The sequence below is a fragment of the Sminthopsis crassicaudata genome, chromosome 1 (genome assembly GCF_048593235.1).
Source record: "Sminthopsis crassicaudata isolate SCR6 chromosome 1, ASM4859323v1, whole genome shotgun sequence".
Classification (NCBI taxonomy): domain Eukaryota; kingdom Metazoa; phylum Chordata; class Mammalia; order Dasyuromorphia; family Dasyuridae; genus Sminthopsis; species Sminthopsis crassicaudata.
Genome location: NC_133617.1, coordinates 666,144,198 through 666,164,881, shown reverse-complemented (window position 1 = coordinate 666,164,881; position 20,684 = coordinate 666,144,198). Strand labels below are relative to the sequence as shown.

General features: G+C 40.4%; 1 protein-coding gene across 1 annotated transcript in view; it reads right to left on the bottom strand.

Moving 5' to 3' along the window:
- The window catches only part of OBSCN (obscurin, cytoskeletal calmodulin and titin-interacting RhoGEF), a 318,398-nt gene that overhangs the window by 259,268 nt on the left and 38,446 nt on the right, over positions 1-20,684 (bottom strand). The window contains 8 exon segments of the mRNA XM_074282618.1: positions 1,740-2,015; positions 3,810-4,085; positions 6,171-6,446; positions 9,531-9,806; positions 11,319-11,594; positions 13,038-13,313; positions 18,927-19,053; positions 19,055-19,200. Coding sequence (XP_074138719.1) covers positions 1,740-2,015; positions 3,810-4,085; positions 6,171-6,446; positions 9,531-9,806; positions 11,319-11,594; positions 13,038-13,313; positions 18,927-19,053; positions 19,055-19,200 — 1,929 coding nt within the window.

Sequence of the window (20,684 nt, the reverse complement as noted above, 5' to 3'; positions counted from 1 at the left end):
ACTTGCCCAGGGTCACACAGCTAGGACGTGTTAAGTGTCTGAGACCAGATTTGAACTCGGGTCCTCCTGACTTCAAGGCTGGTGCTCTATCCACTGCTCCACTAGCTGCCCCCATTTTGTTTTGAAGTATGAGAATATATGCCTGATTTCATCATAGGAGGCAACTGGAAAGTTGGATATACAGAAAGCCCCCAACATTCCTTGAACCCATCTTTTCCACATATCCAATCAGTTGCACTGATTTTAACTTTAAATGATCTCTCCCATTCCTCCTTTCTGCTCCCAAAGACACCAAACCTGGTCCATCATCACCTCTGACAGAGACCCTATTTTGAATTCATACTTTTTACACCTCTGAAAATGATTTTCTTGAAGCAAAAGCCTGGCCAGGTCACTCCTCTACTTAATAAACTCCTGTGGCTCCCTATTATCTCTGAAATAAAATACAAATTCTTCTGGCATTCAAAGCCTCGTGTGCTTAAAACACAGATGGATTTTCTGGGGAAAGAAATGATACAACTTTTGATATAATCTGTATTATTATCATTTTTTCCATCAATTTTTTAAATCAACAAAACAATAAATTAAATCTTGATTTGTAGCAACTTTCAATTTCCAAAATATAAGCACTCATTTTGAAATTTTAATACTGACTTTCAAAACCAACTTGAGCTGCCTCCTGCATTCTCCTGCCTGCAGTTCTTCCCCCTCCCCACTTTTCTATAATATTTCCCTTCATCCATTCTATAGTTATCTCTTATCCTCATGCATTTTAACTGGGTCTCTATCCCCTCAAACCTGGAAAGGCTCTCCCTCCTCATTCTTGTTTCTTAAAATCCCCTACTTTGAAAATTCAGTTCAATCCTTACCTTCTATGTGAAGTTTTTCTGATGCCTCCCCAAAACTACTAGTACCTTTGCTCCCCCTACTCCAATTCTCTCATATCTATCTTTTTAATATTTGTATATGATTTTATTTTATTTTATTTTTGCGGAGGCAATTGGGGTTAAGTGACTTGCCCAGGGTCACACAGCTAGGACATGTTAAGTGTCTGAGACCACATTTGAACTCAGATCCTCCCGACTTCAGGGCTGGTGCTCTATCCACTGCGCCACCTAGCTGCCCCTTGTATGTAATTTTATATATATAGGCCTCCTTTGGCAGAGAGTAAGTAAAGGACAGGAATTGTTTCTGTCTTTCTAATATCTAGCATGATTTCTGGAACATAGTAGGCATCTAAAAACCATTTGTTAATGGATTGATGAAGAAAATTATGCACATACTTTTGCTTTCCTGATTTTCTTTGCATGAACACTATAGCAATTGTGCATCTGGATTTGGCTTTTATTGACAAGAGTTCCAAGGATGTAGAGCCAAAAAGAACATTAAAGATGACCTCATCTGACTCTTTTATTGTACAAATGAGGAAACTGAAGTCTAAGGTCCAGACAAATGGCAGATCTTGCCCAAAGTTATAGATGCAATAAGAAGCAGGGCTGAGATTTGAACTTACATACTCTGATTATAAATACAGTGTGTTCTTTTCATTGTACCATAAGGGCATAGGTAGAAAAACTATAGAGTGAAGGGACATTTAGCAATCCCAGAGTTTCTAGGATATAATTAAACCTTCTAGCTCACATACACACAAACACACACACACACACACACACACACACGCACATACACACCCTAGAAGAGAAAGTAGCATGATTTTCCCAATTCAGAAAGCAGCTGACCTTTGACATCCAGATGGAAGGTGACTTTCTGGCCCCCAGCCTCACAGGTGTACTCTCCAGCATCTGCCTTCCCCGCCTGCTGCACCACCAGCTGCCGACTCCGGCCCTTGGCCTCCACGTGCACCTTCTGGCTGGGGCTCAGCTTCTTCCCATCCTTGTACCAGGTCACCTCCGTCTGGGCCTGGGCCAGCTCGCAGCTCAGGGTGGTGCTGCTACCAGCCATGGTCTCCACCTTGCTCTGAGTCTGCTGCTCCTTGGCAAACACTACCACAGATTCTGGAAAAAAGAAGACAAAACACACAGGAGTCAGAGATGCAGCCAGTGATAAAGCACAGAGTTGAAGATGAAATTTGTATTTGAGTATAGTGTCACTGGATGTATTATAGATTAAACGAAGGGGAGGGACTAGAGTGAGGAAGGCAGGAAATTTAGGAAGGGGTCAGGTTGTGAGGGGCTTGAAAAGCCAAATGGGAATGAAGGTCCTTAGGACCCTCTGGAGTTTATTAAGTAAGGAAATAACATGATAGAACTTGAGCTTTAGGAAGATTGCTTTGTCAGATGAATAGAGGATGAGCTGAAGGAAGAGACCTAAGGCAAGTAGACTAAAACATTGCTGCAATAGTCAGTCTGGGGTGATGAGGTCCTGCTTTTTTTGTTGATTGGTTGGTTGGTTGGCTCTAAAAAAGAACCAAAATGACTTAATTATGTCAGGGTGAATGCAATGTACATTAAGGAAATGAGGGAAAGATTCTCTCTTTTCCTTGTCCTCCCTTTTCCCCTCCCCAGGCTATTAATGGTGACACATCATAGAGCATAAGGCAGAATGAGATTCAGGAGATACCAGGACAATGTTTGTGAACCCCAAACTTTTCTACAGAAGAGAGATGTTTTTAATACCCTAGGCACTTTGACCCTAATCTATTTAGAGAGAGAAGGGAGATTTCTTGGGCAGCACCATCCTCAAGGATGGGATTGTTCCAAGAGCAACTACAATTTCCAGAATTCTGAGCTCAAGTTGTTATTTGCTCTTCTTTCTCATGGCATCAGGGAAGTGACACCATGAAGGGCAAGTTAATTGGACTGAAATGAGGGAGGACTGTGCAAAATTGCCAATCTCATTTTTTTCCTTTGAAGCCATCTGGGTCCAGTGGCCAGAGAAAAATCAGGAAGACTGGAGTTGGCCATGGATGCAGTGGAAGAGCTTGGTCTTTTTAAGCTAAGGTCTTTAACAGATCTCAATTTGAGGAAATGCCCAATCAGTGATTATAGCTAGAAATGAGGCAATGAATGGTCTTATTTACCTAGTCAAAAAAAAAAATCAATCTGGAAGGCGAAGATCCTCGGGGTTTCTGACCAAAATAGAAACAACTGCTATTAACATTCACTCTGAACCCAATGACCCTGCGAGGCTTGGCCTGGGACATTCTGTTGGCTGTCCATCAGTCCTGCACAGTGCTTACCTTTAGAGGAGCAGCTGATGGGCTACATGAAAGCTTTGTTTCTGGATCTTTACATGGATTGCTGTTTTCCCAAAGACAGCATCTATATTATGTACCTTGGGGCCGTCAGGAGCCCTGTTCTCCATATTTGGGGAAATCTAAACACAACCTTCATTTTGGAAACTTTCCTGCAGTGAAACTCTGGGGTGGGGACATGATGAGCCAAAGAAAGAAACTGAGTCTCTTTTGATTATGCCTTTAGGATTAGACCTGGTTGATTTGAGCCCAGAGTCAATGAGATATTGGGTCCAAGGTGACGATAGGAATTTTGAGCTGGGAAGGACCTTAGAGATAATAATGATAGTAACTAACAATTATATAGCATTTTGATATTTGCAAAATGCTTCGTGTACGTTATGTCATTTGATTTTCACAACTCTATGAGGCAGATGTTATTAATATCCCCATTTTAGAGAAAAGGAAACTGAGATTTGAGAAGTTTACAGTCCAAATTCTTCACTTCACAAAAATGGAAGACCAAAGAATTGCATAGAATAAGTTCCAAGTATAGTTACACACACACACACACACACACACACACACACACACACACACACCCAGAGCAGCTGACCTTTGATGTCCAGACGGAAGGTGACCTTCTGGCCCCCAGCCTCACAGGTGTACTCCCCAGAATCCTCCTTCCCTGCCTGCTGCACCACCAGCTGCCGGCTCCGGCCCTTGGCCTCCACGTGCATCTTCTGGCTGGGGCTCAGCTTCTTCCCATCCTTGTACCAGGTCACCTCTGTCTGGGCCTGGGCCAGCTCGCAGCTCAGGGTGGCGCTGCTGCCGGCCACGGCCTCCACCTTGTTCTGTGTCTGCTGCTCCTTGGCAAACACCACTGGGGGCTCTGGGGAAGGGAAGATACATTAAAGTCAAAACACACGAGAGCCGCTGTGTCATTTCTCAGAAGGCAAAGTTTTGGAGGTCAGTGGTTTGGGTTGGAGTCCGTAATCTCTGCCAGAGTGCGAGACTGCGATTCTGCTCCCTCAGACAACGTTGTTGTTCTCATAAAAGAAGGAAGAGGTGAGCTCTAGAAGGCACAGAGCCAAATCAGGGGAACCTGCTAATGTGGGAGATGTAAAGAAGTTGGGGAGAAGGCTCCATAACCCTCTAAGAAACACCAAAAGAAAATGGCAAACTGCCAGGAGATAGTTACTGTTTCCTCCTTTGCGGGTTGGAGGTCCTATGTGCTACATTATAAGTGTCTAAGTGGCCAGAGGGCCTAGATTGAAGGGCCTGGAGTTCAAATCCAGCCTCAGACACTTACTAGCTGTGTGATCCTGGGCACTTAAGCTCTCTCAAGATTCACTAACACAGGGTCCCTTACAGCTCTGACATTCTATGAATCTATGACTACTGTTGGTAGGCAAAACATCACTGTCATTCTATAATACCCAGCATGCTGCAGAACAGAACACCGTCACCATTCCTTATTAAAAGCTAGAACACAGTGGACTCAGGACTGTTGTTGTTTGGGGTGTGGCAACACAATCTGCTTTTCTAATGGGAGACAGCAAACAACTTGACAGACTTTACAGGATGACTCCATTTTTGCTTGTGCACATCAGTTCCACAAAGCCAAAAGGCTCTTTTGCTAAATTTTTCTGGTTTATTCAACTTGACTCTAGAATAAATCCTCATTTGGCTTATGGCTTCTTCTCCTCACCTTTCCACAGCCATGACATCAAGGATTTCTAGATAATGGCAGAGAAAGACTGGGGATACCAAGGCCAGAGGCAGGGCTCTGGTGGGGAGGGGTGGAAGGAAGCAGGGATGTTTCCAAGAGACTGAATGCCTGGCAAGGTGTTGTGCCAACCAGATGGCCAGGCTCAAGGAGCCTCTGAATGTCCTCACAGCAGCTATCTCTGTCTGTCTATCTATCTGTCCGTCTGTCTGCCTCTCCCCTCACCTCTCTTTTTCTCTCTCTTTCCCTTTCTCTGTCTCTATCTCTGTCTCTTTCTCACTCTGTTTCTGTCTCTATCTTTCTCTATGTCCCTGTCTCTTTTTCCTTATCTCTCTCTCTCTCTTTCTTTCCCTCTCTCTCTTCCCCCCCCCCCCCCGTGATCATTATACACTTCAACAACAATGTACGAGGATATATTCTGATGGAAGTGGATATCTTCGACAAAGAGAAGAGCTAATCCAATTCCAATTGATCAATGATGGACAGAATCAGCTACATCCAGAAAAGGAACACTGGGAAATGAGTGTAAACTGTGAGCATTGTTTTGTTTTGTTTTGTTTTTCTTCCCAGATTATTTTTACCTTCCTAATACAATCCTTCCTTTGCAACAACAACAACAAAATTCAGTTCTGCACATATATATTGTACCTAGGATATACTATAAAATATTTAATATGTATGGGAATGCCTGCCATCTTGGGGAGGGGGAGGAGGGAAGGAGGGGAAAATTTCAGAACAGAAGGGAGTACAAGGGATAATGTTGTAAAAAAAAATTACCTATGCATATGTACTGTCAAAGAAAATGTTATAATTATAAAAATTAATAAAAAAATAAAATTAAAAAAAAAATCTCCCCCCTCCCCCCTGTGTCTCTGCCTCTGTCTGTCTCTGTGTTTCTCTGTGTATGGGTCTCTATCTCTGTCTCTTTCTCATTCTGTTTCTGTCTCTTTCTCTCTCTCTCTCTTTCTTTCCTTCTCTCTCACTCTCTCTCTCTCTCTCTCTTTCTCTCTCTCTCTCTCTCTCTCTCTCTCTCTCTCTCTCTCTCTCTCTGTCTCTGTCTCTCTGTCTCTGTCTCTCTTTCTCTCTTTCTGTCTCTCTTTCTTTCTCTCTCTCTCCCTTTCTCTCCTTCTCCCTCCCTCCCTCCCTCTCTCTCTCTCTCTCTCTCTTACACACACACACGCACATGCATACATGCACCCTCTGAATCAGAAGACATTTTCATTTTCATCCTCTACTCAGTTTACTGACCTTTGACATCTAGACGGAAGGTGACCTTCTGGCCCCCGGCCTCACAGGTGTATTCCCCAGAATCCTCCTTCCCCACGTGCTGCACCACCAGCTGCCGGCCCCGGTCCTTGGATTCCAAACATATTTTCTGGCTGTGGCTCAGTTTCTTCCCATCCTTGTACCAGGTCACCTCTGTCTGAGCCACGGCCACCTCACAGCTTAGGATGGCACTACCGCCGGCCATGGCCTGAACTTCGTTCTTTGTCTGCTGCCCCTTGGCAAAGACTGCCACGCTCTCTGGAAAAAGGATGAGCATAAGGGTCCAGAACCCAACCACACAGGAAACTGGTTCACTTTACGGAAATGGAAATTTTTAGAAATCATAATCAGGCCAGAATGCCCTGAGTGACACCTTGGGTCCGTGGTACTGCAGCCCTGCTCTATCAGACAATGAATATTTACATGAAAAAGGAAGAGCCCAGTTGTAGAAATTCTACGAGTAGGATCAGGGGGATTCCCTCGGCAGGAGAATCTCCTAAGGCTGGTAGGATGAGGACAAGAAGAAATCCAGAGCTATAAACCACAGAATGACAGAATTTCAGAGACTACAACTGAGAGCTAAAAAACATAACCAAGAAGTAGTCACCCCATCTTTACTTGAAGACCTCCAATGAGGAAAAACCCACACTCTCCCAAGATGGCACTTCCACTTTTGGATAACTAGTGCTCAGGACCTTGTTTTTTGTGCAAACCCTATCTCTTTGCAGCTTATATTCTTTATCTCTAGTTCTATACCCTCTGGGCTCAAATGAACAAGTCTAATTCTTCTTTCACTTGAGTACCTTGCAAATAGTCAAAGACAATGAGGGAAAGACTCCTCTAGATTTTTCTCTTTTCCAAGCTGAATATCCCCAGGTCCTCCCACCATTTTCATATAGAAGTCACTATTCTAGTTTTTTCTTATGGATTTCTTCTAATTTTATAATTCCTAAAATGTGATACCTTGGACTGAATGCAATATTCCAGGATAGTCTGACCAGAGCAGGGCAGAAAGAATATTACATCCTTATTCTTGAGAGATGCATTGCTCTTAACACAGCCCAAGATTGATTTAGCTTTCTTAGCTACCATCAGTCAACAGTGACTGACTCCTAATGGGCTCTCAGTCCATCAAAATCCCTAAATCGTTTTTCTCCTAAACTTTTCTCTCATCTCCATCTCCCATGCTTCCCCAATCTTGTTCTTGTGGATTTGTCTTTTTGAACCCAAGGATAAGGTTTTTACATTTAAAGATGTACTAGATTTAGCCCATGATTCTAGCCTATCAAAATCTTTTTGAAACCTGACTTTGTCATCTTGTGTGTTCACTATCTTTCCCAGATTTTATTTGTAAATTGTATAAACATGCTATCAGTGCTTTTACATAAGTCATAAATAAAAATAAGCAGTTTAGAGCCAACCACAGATCCCTGGGGAAATCCACTAGATATTTCCTGCCAAAGTGATAATCAACCAATACTGGCTACTCTTCAGATCCGGCCATTCAGCCAGGTTTGTCTCCATTTCTTATATTAATACCTAACTCATATCTCTCCATCTTTTATACAGACTATCAAGAGACACTTTATCAAATGTTTTGCTGAAATCCCATTTGCCCTTCTCTATTCTTTCTCCATCTCTGTTTCCCACAGCTTTTCAAATTTCATTAATGGCAGCTTAACAATCATATCTGCCAGGTGTTTCAAGTACCAGAAAAAATATTTCATCTGATCCAGGTGGTTTGAACTCATTAAAGACAGACATATGCACTCTCTCTGCCTATTTAGATTTTTATAAAATTTTACTTATTCGATTATTTATTATTTTTTATTAACAACTTTTGCTCTGTCCTTTCCATTTCAAAGTACAGTTTCCTTGGCAGAGAAAAGAGAATCAAAATAAGATTTTATCTGTTCTGCCTTTTCTCTGTTGTCAGTTATTACCCCCCCATCAAGTCTCTTCTTTTCCACAGAGCAACTAAAAAATACAAAAAGTACTTTATTTTGTTCTTAGTGTTCCTCATCAGCTTTATTTAACTCATTGTGAGTAAATGCTATTTACCCCCAGGGAGACAGATGATGAACTGAATGCAAAATGAAGCACATTTTTATCCACTTTTTCTTGCTCCATTTTCAACATGGCTAATATGGAAATATTACTTCATAGTATAATACTGTAATAAGTATTTCTTCATGCTATAATAAGTATCATATTTCTTGCCTTCTCAATGGGTAGGGAAGGAAGTAGAGGAAAGTAAAGAATTTGGAACTGAAAATAAAAATTATAAATTAAAAAATATTCATTGTGAGCTTTAACACATAGTTTAACACATAGTTCTTACAGTAATATCCTCTAGTCATCCTTTATTACAAGTCTTTGCCTCCTTCATTCATATAAAGGTTTTTATCACCTAAGGTGGTTGGAGATTTCCCTGGGCATCCACATTAACCTTTTCAGTGAAGCATAGTGACTGGTATATAGTAGATGTTATTGCATAAATAATTATTGTACAAATATACAATAAATGCTTAATGACTGACTGATAATTTCCCTCTTCTTCTTCATCTCTAGTGTGTGTTCAGAATTTTGGTCCTGAATGCTTCTCATCCCTCCAGGCTGACTTTTCCTATAGCATTTTAATCATGGCATGCTTTCTCTGAACCCTTTGAAATCTATTCTCCTAAAGTCTAGAGTTCACATTTTGCCCAGCTTCTCTCCCACTCTTTCATAAACTCTCAGAGGGAAAGTTCACTTTCCCCAAAGTTTCTCTTCATTTCTACTTCAGTTAGAACAAGAATAGTTACCCCTTGTGGTTCTTCTACCTCTGAAATAAAAAAATTTCCAATAAATGATTGGCTTTTCTTCTAGCAGAGAAGGAAACCCATTACTGTACGGATAACTGAATAACTCCCATAACATGCCTCTCTCTGTGCCAGACTTTTGGTTGCTTGCCAGTTCTTTATCTATATCTCCTTATGTCTATGTGGTCTCTGAAAGACAAAATACTCTGAAGACAAAAATACTCCTACTTCTGTCCCCACAGATTTTCAACCAAAATCTCTTTACCATATCTGTCTTTTTTGATTATTAGATTTTCTCACACAAAATAAATAGGGTGTTTTAGAAGTCTTAGTGCAGTTTTAAGCTTTGACAAATTAAAGAAATATGATAGGTAAAAGTGTGTGCAGAAATGTGGTAGTTAGAAGATACATAGAATATTCTAAAAATCTTAGTGTAGAACTACACACACACACACACACACACACACACACACACACACACACACACACACACCTTGAATCAGAAGATATTACTCCATTCCCTCTCCCAAAGGTGGCTGACCTTTGACATCCAGATGGAAGGTGACCTTCTGGCCCCCGGCTTCACAGGTGTATTCCCCAGAATCCTCCTTCCCCACCTGCTGCACCACCAGCTGCCGGCTCCGTCCCTTGGCCTCCACATGCATCTTCTGGCTGGAGCTCAGCTTCTTCCCATCCTTGTACCAGGTCACCTCCGTCTGGGCCTGGGCCAGCTCGCAGCTCAGGGTGGCGCTGCTGCCGGCCACGGCCTCTACCTTGCTCTGAGTCTGCTGCTCCTTGGCAAACACAGCCACAGATTCTGTGAAAGGGATGAAACAGCATCAAGGATCCTAATTTATTTCACAGAAACCAAAGTTGTGGAGATTAGTTTTCAGACCATAATATATAATAAGGTACGTCCTGCTGAAATGTGAGACTATAAGCCTGCTGTCAGTCTCTAGATAAAAGAAGAAAAATGAGTTCTGCAGACTACAATTGTGGGATCAGAGGGAGCCCTAATGTGGAAGAATTTTTAAGGGCTGGATAAAAGAAAGGGAGAATCTCAGAGTCAGAACTATGCCCAAAATTCTAAAAATGTTTTAAAAAAATAAGAGGCTAATAGGAATGATTCATTATGATGATAATTGTAATGGTTAGCATTTATACGGTGCTTTAAGGGTTTACAAAGAACTTTATAAATATTATCTCAGTTTATACTCACAATCACCCTGGAAGGTAGGTTCTATTCCCCATTTTATAGATGAGGAAAATGGGGCAAAGCAACTTGCTCAGGATCATACATTTAAATAAATGTCTGAGACCAGATTTGAACTTGGGTTTCCCTGACTCCAGGTCCAGTGTTCTATCCACTGTACCACCTCACTGCTTCAATTTTCTGGTTTGTGAAAGGAAAGAATTTGGCCAGATGATCTCTAAGATCAGGGGTTCTCAAACTATGGCCCGTGGGCCAGATGCAGCCCGCTGAGGATGTTTATGCAGCCCCCAGGTTATGGCCAATGGACTGAGAGGCGGAGACTGTGTGAGGTTTTGTGTTTACTATAGTCCGGCCCTCCCACAGTCTGAGGGACAGTGAACTGGCCCCCTATTTAAAAAGTTTGAGGACCGCTGTCTAAGATCCTCTCCAGAATGGGCAGAATGGACATCCAGAATGAATCAATCAAAAGAACAAATTGTGTACTAAACACCTACTATGTGCAGGAAAGGTACTAGTTCTTGGACATACAAAGACAATGTGACACAAGATTATATATTGTTTTAATTCCTTCTACATGGAAAGTTTCAAATGAATAGATAGGAGTTTTAAAAATTGTAGTGGGAACACATTTGATTCTATAATAGGAGGCAATAAGAAAATTAGTTCCATTCTCATAGACTGAATCCAACTTTGCTTGAATGTGTTCCATAAAACAAAGATTCTCAGTACTATCTTCCTTATTTGCTTGACATGAAAGGGGAAGAGAGGCTGCTGGCTGTGTTAATAAAGGGTTAAATGCCTTGGTTGGGAAAGGTAAAAGAGGTACACAGGATGAAGACATAGCTCCATGGGGAAATGGACACAATGCTGAGTTTGGAATCAGGAGGACCTGAATTCAAATTCTGCTTTTAATACTTTCTAGCTGTGTGGTCTTGGGCAAGGCACTTTTCTCAAACTCTCTTTCTTCACCTATAAAATGGGAGTGTTGAGCCTAGTGGTGGTCCCAGAGCTGTCATCCAATGAGCAGTTGGAGTTTCCAGATTATCCATCACTCACTGCTGCCATTAGCAATGCGTTGCATTATGAAATTCCCCCTTACTCCGAAAGGCCACTTACCTTTGATGCTGAGGTGGAAGGTGACCTTCTGGCCCCCGGCCTCACAGGTGTACTCTCCAGCATCTGCTTTCCCCACCTGCTTCACCACCAGCTGCCGGCTCTTGCCCTTGACATCCAGATGAATCCTCTGGCTTGAGCTGAGTTTCTTCCCATCCTTGTACCAGGTCACCTCCGTCTGGTTCTGAGCCATCTCACAGCTCAGGGTGGCACTTTCCCCAGACACCACCTGCACCTTATTCTGTGCCTGCTGCTCCTTGGCAAATACTGATGAAGGTTCTTGAAGATGATGAGGGGTTGGAAAAGAAAAAAAGGCAACATCACTAAATGTCCTGAAACCAGGTAAAATTCAGATTTCTACCTGTCCTCTTCCCCCTACATCATTCTTGTTTCTTGTCCTTTTCCAATAAGATCCAGCAGATTGTTCCCCAGACAATTCCCACTCCTAAACTCTTCTCAAGAATAGGAAAGGGGAAAATAAAGAAGCTTGAGCCTCCTATCTCTGTCTCTCTAAAATGTTATAATGTTTTTAGTACTCATCACCTCTTCCTTATGTCTTTGGACATTCCTGTTGTATCCACAGGAACAATTACATTCATTTTGATCTCAATAAATTGTAAGAATCATACAGATAGAGAAGGACTTAATGTAAACAGACTTAGGTATAGAAAGAACCTTAATTTAACACATAGAATTGTCAGAAATGGAAGAAATCTTAGATCCTAGAGCATAAAATGTCGGATCCAGAAGGAAACTTAGCAACTTGCTAGTCCAACAATAATTCTGTAGATGAGGAAACAAATTCAGAGAGGAAAGAGACAAATGAAAGGGGATCAGAGGCAGCACTAGAACCATGCTTGAAGGATTTTAAATAGCTATGCATGAACAAATAGTCCAAAAGGACTCCTCAAATACTGGGTCTGGAAGGAATCCCTTTCCTTTATTCTTTCCCCCCCATTCAGATTGGGCTTTCATTGGTTTGAGGGGTGAGAAGGAAGCATATTCTGCTGAAGTTATTGGCTCAATGAGATTCCAGGAACAGGAAAGACATCAGACTCTGCAGAGGAATTTAATATTCAGCCTACTCCACAGCTACTCGTGTCTATTCACATGCTTATTTACCCACTGCCTGCTTAATTACTCTCAGTAATCTTACTTTTAGTCCCTGGAATGATTTGGGCCAGGAAGACAACAAGCTGAGAAAATCCTGATTAAAAAGAAGTTTCGCCATGAGTAGGATCCCTGTGCCCCAAACGAGTACTGTCTGTAGAACCTTTCATTAGAATGGAAGCTTCTTGAAGGCAGGAACGATTTTTTTTTTTATCGTATCCTCAGAACCTGGCACATAGTGAGGGGAGAGTAGCAGGAACTGCACCTGTGATTAGTAAGACTATAGCATTTACAAAAAATTCATTCCTTTGATCTTTGATTTGATTTTGTTGGCTTAAGAGCTCAAGTGAGGAAACTCCCTCTACCAATGAGGTTCAGAACCTTAATCCTCAGAGAGCTGTCCAGGGTACTGAGAGGTTAGGCGATTGGCTCAGGATCTCACAGCCAGTATGTACCAGAGATGAGCTTGGCTTCAAGGATAGCTCTTATTGGACCATCTACCTCTAGTACAGAATAAAGGTTTAATCAATGCTTATCAATTAATTGATTGATTGATCCTTTTCTAGGAGAAAAGGAAGAGCAACAACCAGGACTCTTGTGTCCCCCTCTTACCTTGCACCCGGACGTTGAAAGTGATATGGTCATCCCCAGCATAGCAACTGTAGGTGCCCTGGTCACTCTGGGTCACCCGGTGCAGAATGAGGGTCCGCCGAGTGCCTTCCGCGTGGATCTCGGTCCTCTGGTCTTTCCTCACTTCTTTCTGCTCCCTTTTCCACACTACAGTGCCACCAGCCTCAGACACCTCACAGGCCAGCTCCAGCTGCCCCCCAGGGCTGACAATCACTTCAGGGGGTGATGATGGCTTGTTGATGAACTTCACTGCTTTATCTATGGGAGGAAAGGAAGAAGGTGTCATTGCTATAGAAAGGTCCAGAGGTGGTTCTCACAGCTAGACCATCATTCCCAGTCTCTGGATGAAGCTGTTAAATCACAGTAGCTGGGACAGTTAGGTGGGGCAGTGGCTCCAGCCTCATTCTTTAGGATAGGGAGCCAGAGCAAGCCCAGCGGGCACCATGTAGATAATCAGAACCAGGCTGGATCTGATTTCAAAGCTTCTTTATCACTTATTCCTCATCCCACGACATGAGGGTGAGGACTCAGGATCAACAGACTGGACCAAGACAAATACCCCAAGACACTTCCCTCTCCAGCACACACAATAGGAAAAGGAAATCCTAAAACAGCCACCATAGTCAGCATCTTCAAACTTCTACCAGTGTCTTCAACTCTTATTCCACTCATCAAACGTTCTGCGCCTCAGTCAGTCAGTAAGTCAATAAATCTTTATGAAGCACCGACTAAGTGCCAGGTGCTGGGATAAGCCTAGCTCAGTTTCCAGTGGTTTCCCTCATATTCTTCTAAATTGTCTACTGAATGATCACAGGAAAGTTCTAACTTCTCTGGCTTCCTTTTCCTCCTCCAAAACAAAGGAATTAATTTAAACCCTCTCTCAGGGCTCTTCCATCTCTACATTATAAAAGAAAGCCAAAACTATGGATTAAGTGATAGGTATGCAGTCAGGAAGACCTGAATTCAAATGGAGCTTCAGACACTAGCTACCTGTCTTAATCTCTCTATCTCAGTTTCCTCATCTGCAAAATGATGATAATCATAAGAACTACCTCCTGAGAATGTACTATATAAATGCTAGGTATTATTATTATATCAAACCATTGTCCTTCCTAATATATTGCCTATCTCTATTTCCTTTGTAATAATAAAAAGCATTATAATGTTATTATAAATAATAATGATCATTTTATAATCAACCAAAAACAAATTATTTTAATAATTGTAAATAAAGTTTAATAAATAAACTTTCATGCTTAATAAATACTTTTTTCTTCATTCAAAATAAACAAAATAAAATGTGGTGCCCAGAACTAAACACAACCATCCAGCAATGTGTTTATTAGGGAAATAAAGTTAATTCAACTTAAATCACTAAAACTATAAATAACTATAACTTGAGAATGGGAGGCTGCAGAAGACATAGATCCCACAGATTTGGAGTGAGAGGATTCCAGTTCAAATTCCAATTCAGCACATGGTGGTGCAGAAGATCGAGCACCAGCCCTGGAGTCAGGAGGACCAGGGTTCAAAATTCAACCTCAGACACTTAATAGCTGTGTGAGTCTGATCAAGTTACTTAACCCTTATTGTCTCAAAGCAAAAAGAGGGAAGTCTACTTGACTGGGAGACTTTTTCTGTTCAGTTGTGAATCATCTTTGACATAGACTCCAGTGATGGGGATCAAGAGTGTAATGGATAGAACTTTTGACCTGGAGTTTGTTGTTGTCAATAATTCCAAGGTCTTTCCCAATTCTAAATCTATGATCCCATGGCCTTATGTCAATGCAGCCCAAGATGGCATTTGCTATTTAGCTGATGTCTCACACTCACTTGAGTACTGAGTCTATGTTATGGTACGATATATGTCATCTCATAACATATTATGTACATTATATTATGTCATGTCACGTCACATCATATCATGCTGGTCATTCAGACACTCAAGTCTTTTTCTTTTAAACCACTTTTTAGCCATATTTCTATCATTCTATATTGATCCAAGTGACTTTTTGGACCCTGGGTGAAGAACTTTGCATTTATTCCAGTCATTTTTATTTCATCAGATTGAGATCATCATTCTAGCCTGTTTTAATCTTTTGGAATTCTGATTCTGTCAGTTGTTCTGTATTTTTCGTAGTCTACCTCAAACCATCCTTACTTGCATATATGTTGTATCCTTATCTCCCTTTAGACCCAAGCTCCATCAGGTCAGGGATTATTTGATTTTTTTTTTCAGCACTTGCTGCTTGCCCAATATATATCACAGTGCTCTTTATATAAACATTTATCATGTGTCAAACTGAATAGAAATAATTAAATCAAATTGAATGGAAAACACCTTTACAACCTTTTCCTCCTGAGCCAGACAGCAAGAGAATTGAGTCTTCTTTTAAATGGATCATCTGATCCATCATCACCCTTACTAGAAGGAACCTCCTAAAGTCACCTAGCTCATCTTCTTGCCTCTATGTTAATAATAATATATTTAATCAATCAACATATTCTGATGGAGAATGAGGAAGCTTATTGTTTATTTCATCTCCAGTTAAAATTCTCTGACAGTCTTCCTCCATCACCTCCACTTCTCCTTAAAATTCTCCTCTACCAGGAAGCCCTTTTTCAAGTCAAGTCTAACCTCAGTCTTTTGCTATATCCTAAGCCCTTTTTCTCTTTGTTGAGACTCCCATGGAGATTGAAAACAGCTGCTCTCCATTTACCTTTAAAAAAAACAGTCCTGTCAAGTTCCTTCTATTTCAATCCTACCCTCCCAACCTTCCAATTCACCCCCAAGCCTGGCTCCAAGGTGACAGGTCAGTCAGCTGATAGGATCATGTTTCTAATGGTTTCTCTTTTCTGATTCCCTCTAGGGCCTTCTCAGCTGTCCTGGGAAAAGACTTTTGATGACACAAAGTAACAGGTGGAATGGACCAAAAAACAGAGCTGACTATAGAAAAGGTGGATGAGCTGGAAATTGCAGTCTTGGGTCTGGGAGTCTGAGGAATTAAGAACCAAGGGCCCTGGTGACTCACTCTGAGGGCTTGAGAGAGCTGTCAATGTTGCCTTCAATGGGGGAGGAGGATGGGAAATGCCATCCCATATTTAAAAGCCCTTTCTGTATATTTAAGATTCTGTTCAAGTTTGGTTGGGTTTGGTTTCTAGTTGATTTTTTTCTTTCTGAAAAGCAGTTTGGGATCAAATGTCAAGCTTCTGAAACTCCAAATTCTGTGTGGGAGAGAGATTACTCCATGAACTATCAGAGATAGTAGTTAGATTCCCATTGAAAATGGGAAGATTTCTCCTTCCTTTAAATGAACAATTTTTTTCAAATTTAATTTTCAAATCAATTATTAAATTGAATAAAATTACTTTCTCCTTTGGAGAAAAAAGTCACCTGGCAGAGAAACTTGTCAGATAGAAAACTAACACAAAAGACAGATTTAGTCATTTATGGGGAGAGAAGCAGGGGACAAGGGAGAACAGGACAGCCCACAGAAATTACAAGAGTAATTTCCAGGCTAGCTTATTAATTAGCTGTATAAATATAGTAGCTAAAAATGTGTATAAAGCTTTAAGGTTTGAAAAGCACTTGACAAATATCTCATTGGATCCTCACAAAAACCCTGGGAATATTATCCCCATTATAGAGATGAGGAAAACTAATACAGGAAGAAATGAAGTGATTTGCTAAGGGTCACACAGCTAGCTAGTGTCAGCCAGCTCCTAGAACCCACTCAACTAAGCTATCTAACTGCCTTGGAATTCTTGTGGCTGACATTTGCAATTTTTTTGGAGTGACAACAGTTCTATTTACCCAATTGAGTTGTTGCATCATGGTAGCTAGGAAAAAGTTTAGAAGTATTCTAACTGTAAATCCCACGGATAGCATTTTGGTTGATATGGAAAGAAATATTTCACTGAAACCTGAAGGAATAGGGAGAAAGAGGAGAATCAGGGTAAAATTAAACTGTTCTGTTTAAATATAGTGAGGAAAAAAAGTACTGAATCATGCCTTTATCAATTTGAGTTTGATTTCTTTAAATCTTGCTCCATGGGTATGTTTATTTAAATTATATTTTCTGTACTGTTGTTAGACTTTGCTATTTTAACATTGCAGGGTGGTGATTAGGAAAGTTTCAGGATATATGCTATTTTTGTCAGAAAGAGGCACTTCTCCTGGAGCTGGATATAAAGCTCTGAATACTTGCTGGAAGACATAAACTCTAACCCTCTCCTCACCTTGTTGGAAATCCAAGGAAGAGAATACCCTGGCAAAGAGTCTCAGAAGTAAAGGACTCTAAAAAGAGACTAAGCCTTTTACAATTCAATTGGAAGTCCACCCTCATACTACAAGAGAAACACAAGATAAAAGAACTCCAAGAACTTTTACATAAGTAAATATTACTGAAGCTAAGGTCTGCTACCTCTTGCATATTGTTAATGTAATTTCTCAATAAAATTGTTTTTAAATGAGCAGTTAATTATGTATCTGCACTGAAAGGAAAACGATTCCCACTGGAAATGTAATGTTAAGTAACATAGAATTTATATAAAAACTATTGTCTCATTTGAGTGTTATAATAAAATTTATATAAATATTAGATCTGGGACATGCATACCACTGAAAACTACATATCATGATAAAAAGAATATATTTACAAATGGGTAAGTGAATCTTACTTTAGGAACTAAGTTTGGTTCCTGTTGAGCAATATTTTCTAAGGTATGTCTTGTTGATTTGTTCTTTGATTTTCTTGAACTAAGTATGTACCAGTACAATAAAAACAAGACTCCTTAAAAAAAAAAAAAAAAACAAAGGGACTTCAAGGGACCAATCAGGACTTACAGTTTTATTACAATTAGACAACTCCATGAGAGGTACCCCTTTCTGACAAAGTTTCAAACTCTATAATCTCCTCAAAAAGAATGGGACATGTAATTAATTGATCAGAAGTTCTACTCATAACCACCCCATTATATTAAAATAGTAGTCTACTGATCAGGGGTTCCCCAAGTTAACCTTTTACCACATTATAAGGAAGAGGCATTTTATTTTTATAACAAAATCAGATCAGATCAGAAAGGCAACTATCTATAGTATAATCATGGCTGGTCGGATAATAATGACATAACTGGTTCTGTGATAGCAGTATACCAAAATGCTAGCAAAAATATGTCTGAGATAAAATAGTCTTGAGAGCTAAGTTTACAAAATTAAGTGATTTGTTTAACTTATATCAGATTGCTTGCTGTCTTGAGAAGAGAGAAAGAGAGGGAGAAAATTTTTGAACACAAGATTTTGCAAAGGTGAATGTTGAAAACTATTTTTGCATGTATTTGGAAAAATAAAATACCATTAAAAATAAAATTAAGTGATTAATCAAATTCTGTGATCCCCAACATATCAAAATCAGTATGTCTATCTCAAATTTTGAGTTCCCCTAAGGATAAGGGCAAGCTCTGTGTTTGGCTCTCTTTATCATGCCTATTTTACTGCCATATTATAAGATTTTAAAAAGACTTCTAGGAGGTGATGCTGATGGTAGTGATAGTGATGATGATGGGAGTAGTGATGATGGAAATGATGATAAGCACCAGAATGGGATATACTAAAGAATAAGAATCTGTGAACAAGAACTAGGAAAGGAGGAAAGAGTACAGAAGAGTAGGAGAAATAGAGGAAAACACTGGCAGAAAATTAAAGCAGAAGAGAAGAGTTAAGAATAGAGAAAGGAAGGGAAAGAAAGACCAAAGACAATAGGACTCTTTCCTATGAGCCAGCTCCTAATGCATTATTATAATAACCACTTGCATGCAATACTCAGGGCCCACTCTCTCACCCAAATTGCTCCCTCCTTTTCCACTACTCACCAGACACCTTGAGCTTGAATTCTAGTGTGTCTTCACCAACTCTGCAAGCATATGTGCCCTCATCCTGCCTGGTGACCATGCCCACCACCAGCCGGTGTTTTGTTCCCTTGTCTTCTTGGGAGAGGCGCTAGGGAACGACTGAGTTCAGTGCCATCCTTATACCAACACACTTTCACATGGGCCTCCGATGTTTCACATTCAAACTGGGCCTGGCCTCCCAACACAGCTTCCACATAGCCTCCTGCTACATCTTTGTGTAGGAAATGGATGAGATCTGAAACCATATGTCAACAAGATAAGTGTCCTGAGAAACTGAAATTAGATAAATATTAGATAAATGTAAATAAATATAAAAGAGAAATATAAATATAAATAAATAAATATATAGGCAGATTAGCCGTTACAAATGATGGTCTCACTGTTTAGAAGCATTTCTCATTATCTTGATTGCCCAAAATCTTGCTTTCAAGTCTCACCCAAAGCAGCAATCTCCTGTGCTTCCATACTTGGAATAAAGGGAGCTCCCTATCTTATAAGAGAGTCCATTCTATCACAGAACAACTGTTAAAAAGTTTGTAACTATACTGAATTGGAGATTTGCTTTTGTAACTTATCCTTATTGCTCCTAATTCTATTTTGTGGGACCCAGCAGAACAATCTACTCCCTCTTACATAGATAAGAGATAAAGATAAATGCTTTATCTTTAAGGATTAAAAATAAGATAAAATTTAAGATTAAATCCTTAAGATAAAGTCTCCCCACCAGGCTAAATATCCCTTGCTTTTTCAACAAAACAGATGATATGGTTTAAGACCCCTTTACTATCCTGGTTGCCCTTCTCTGGACATGTTCTGCTCTCTCACTGTACTTCTGAAAAGGTGGCTCCCAGATTTGAAAGTGGTTGCTTCAGTCCACTTTCTGCTCTGGACATGATGCTGCTGCCATAATAGCCTAAGATCTCAATCATATTTTTAGCAGCTGGCTCACATTATTGACTGACAGATAACAAAAATTCCACTCTTTTCTTCTTATTATTATTTTTGAATGAAGTTAATTATTAAGCATCCATATGGGGGCAGCTAGGTACACAGTGGATAGAGCACTGGCCCTTGAATTCAGGAGGACCTGAGTTCAATCTGGTCTCAGACACTTAACACTTCCTAGCTGTGTGATCCTGGGCAAGTCACTTAACCCAGCCTAAGAAAGAAAGAAAAAGAAAGAAAGAAAGAAAGAAAGAAAGAAAGAAAGAAAGAAAGAAAGAAAGAAAGAAAGAAAGAAAGAAAGAAAGAAAGAAAGAAAGAAGAAGAAAGAAGAAAGAAAGGAAGGAAGGAAGGAAGGAAGGAAGGAAGGAAGGAAGGAAGGAAGGAAGGGAAGGAAGGAAGGAAGGAAGGAAGGAAGGAAGGAAAAGAAAGAAAGAAAGAAAGAAAGAAAGAAAGAAAGAAAGAAAGAAAGAAGAAAGAAAGAAAGAAAGAAAGAAGAAGAAAGAAAGAAGGAAGGAAGGAAGGAAGGAAGGAAGGAAGGAAGGAAGGAAGGAAGGAAGGAAGGAAGGAAGGAAGGAAGGAAGGGAAGGAAGGAAGGAAGGAAGGAAGGAAGGAAGGAAGGAAGGAAGGAAGGAAAGAAGGAAGGAAGGAAGGAAGGAAAGAAGGAAGGAAGGAAGGAAGGAAAGAAGGAAAGAAGGAAAGAAAGAAAGAAAGAAGGAAAGAAGGAAAGAAGCATCCATATGCCCAATTAAACTAGTTTTGCAACTATTTACACTT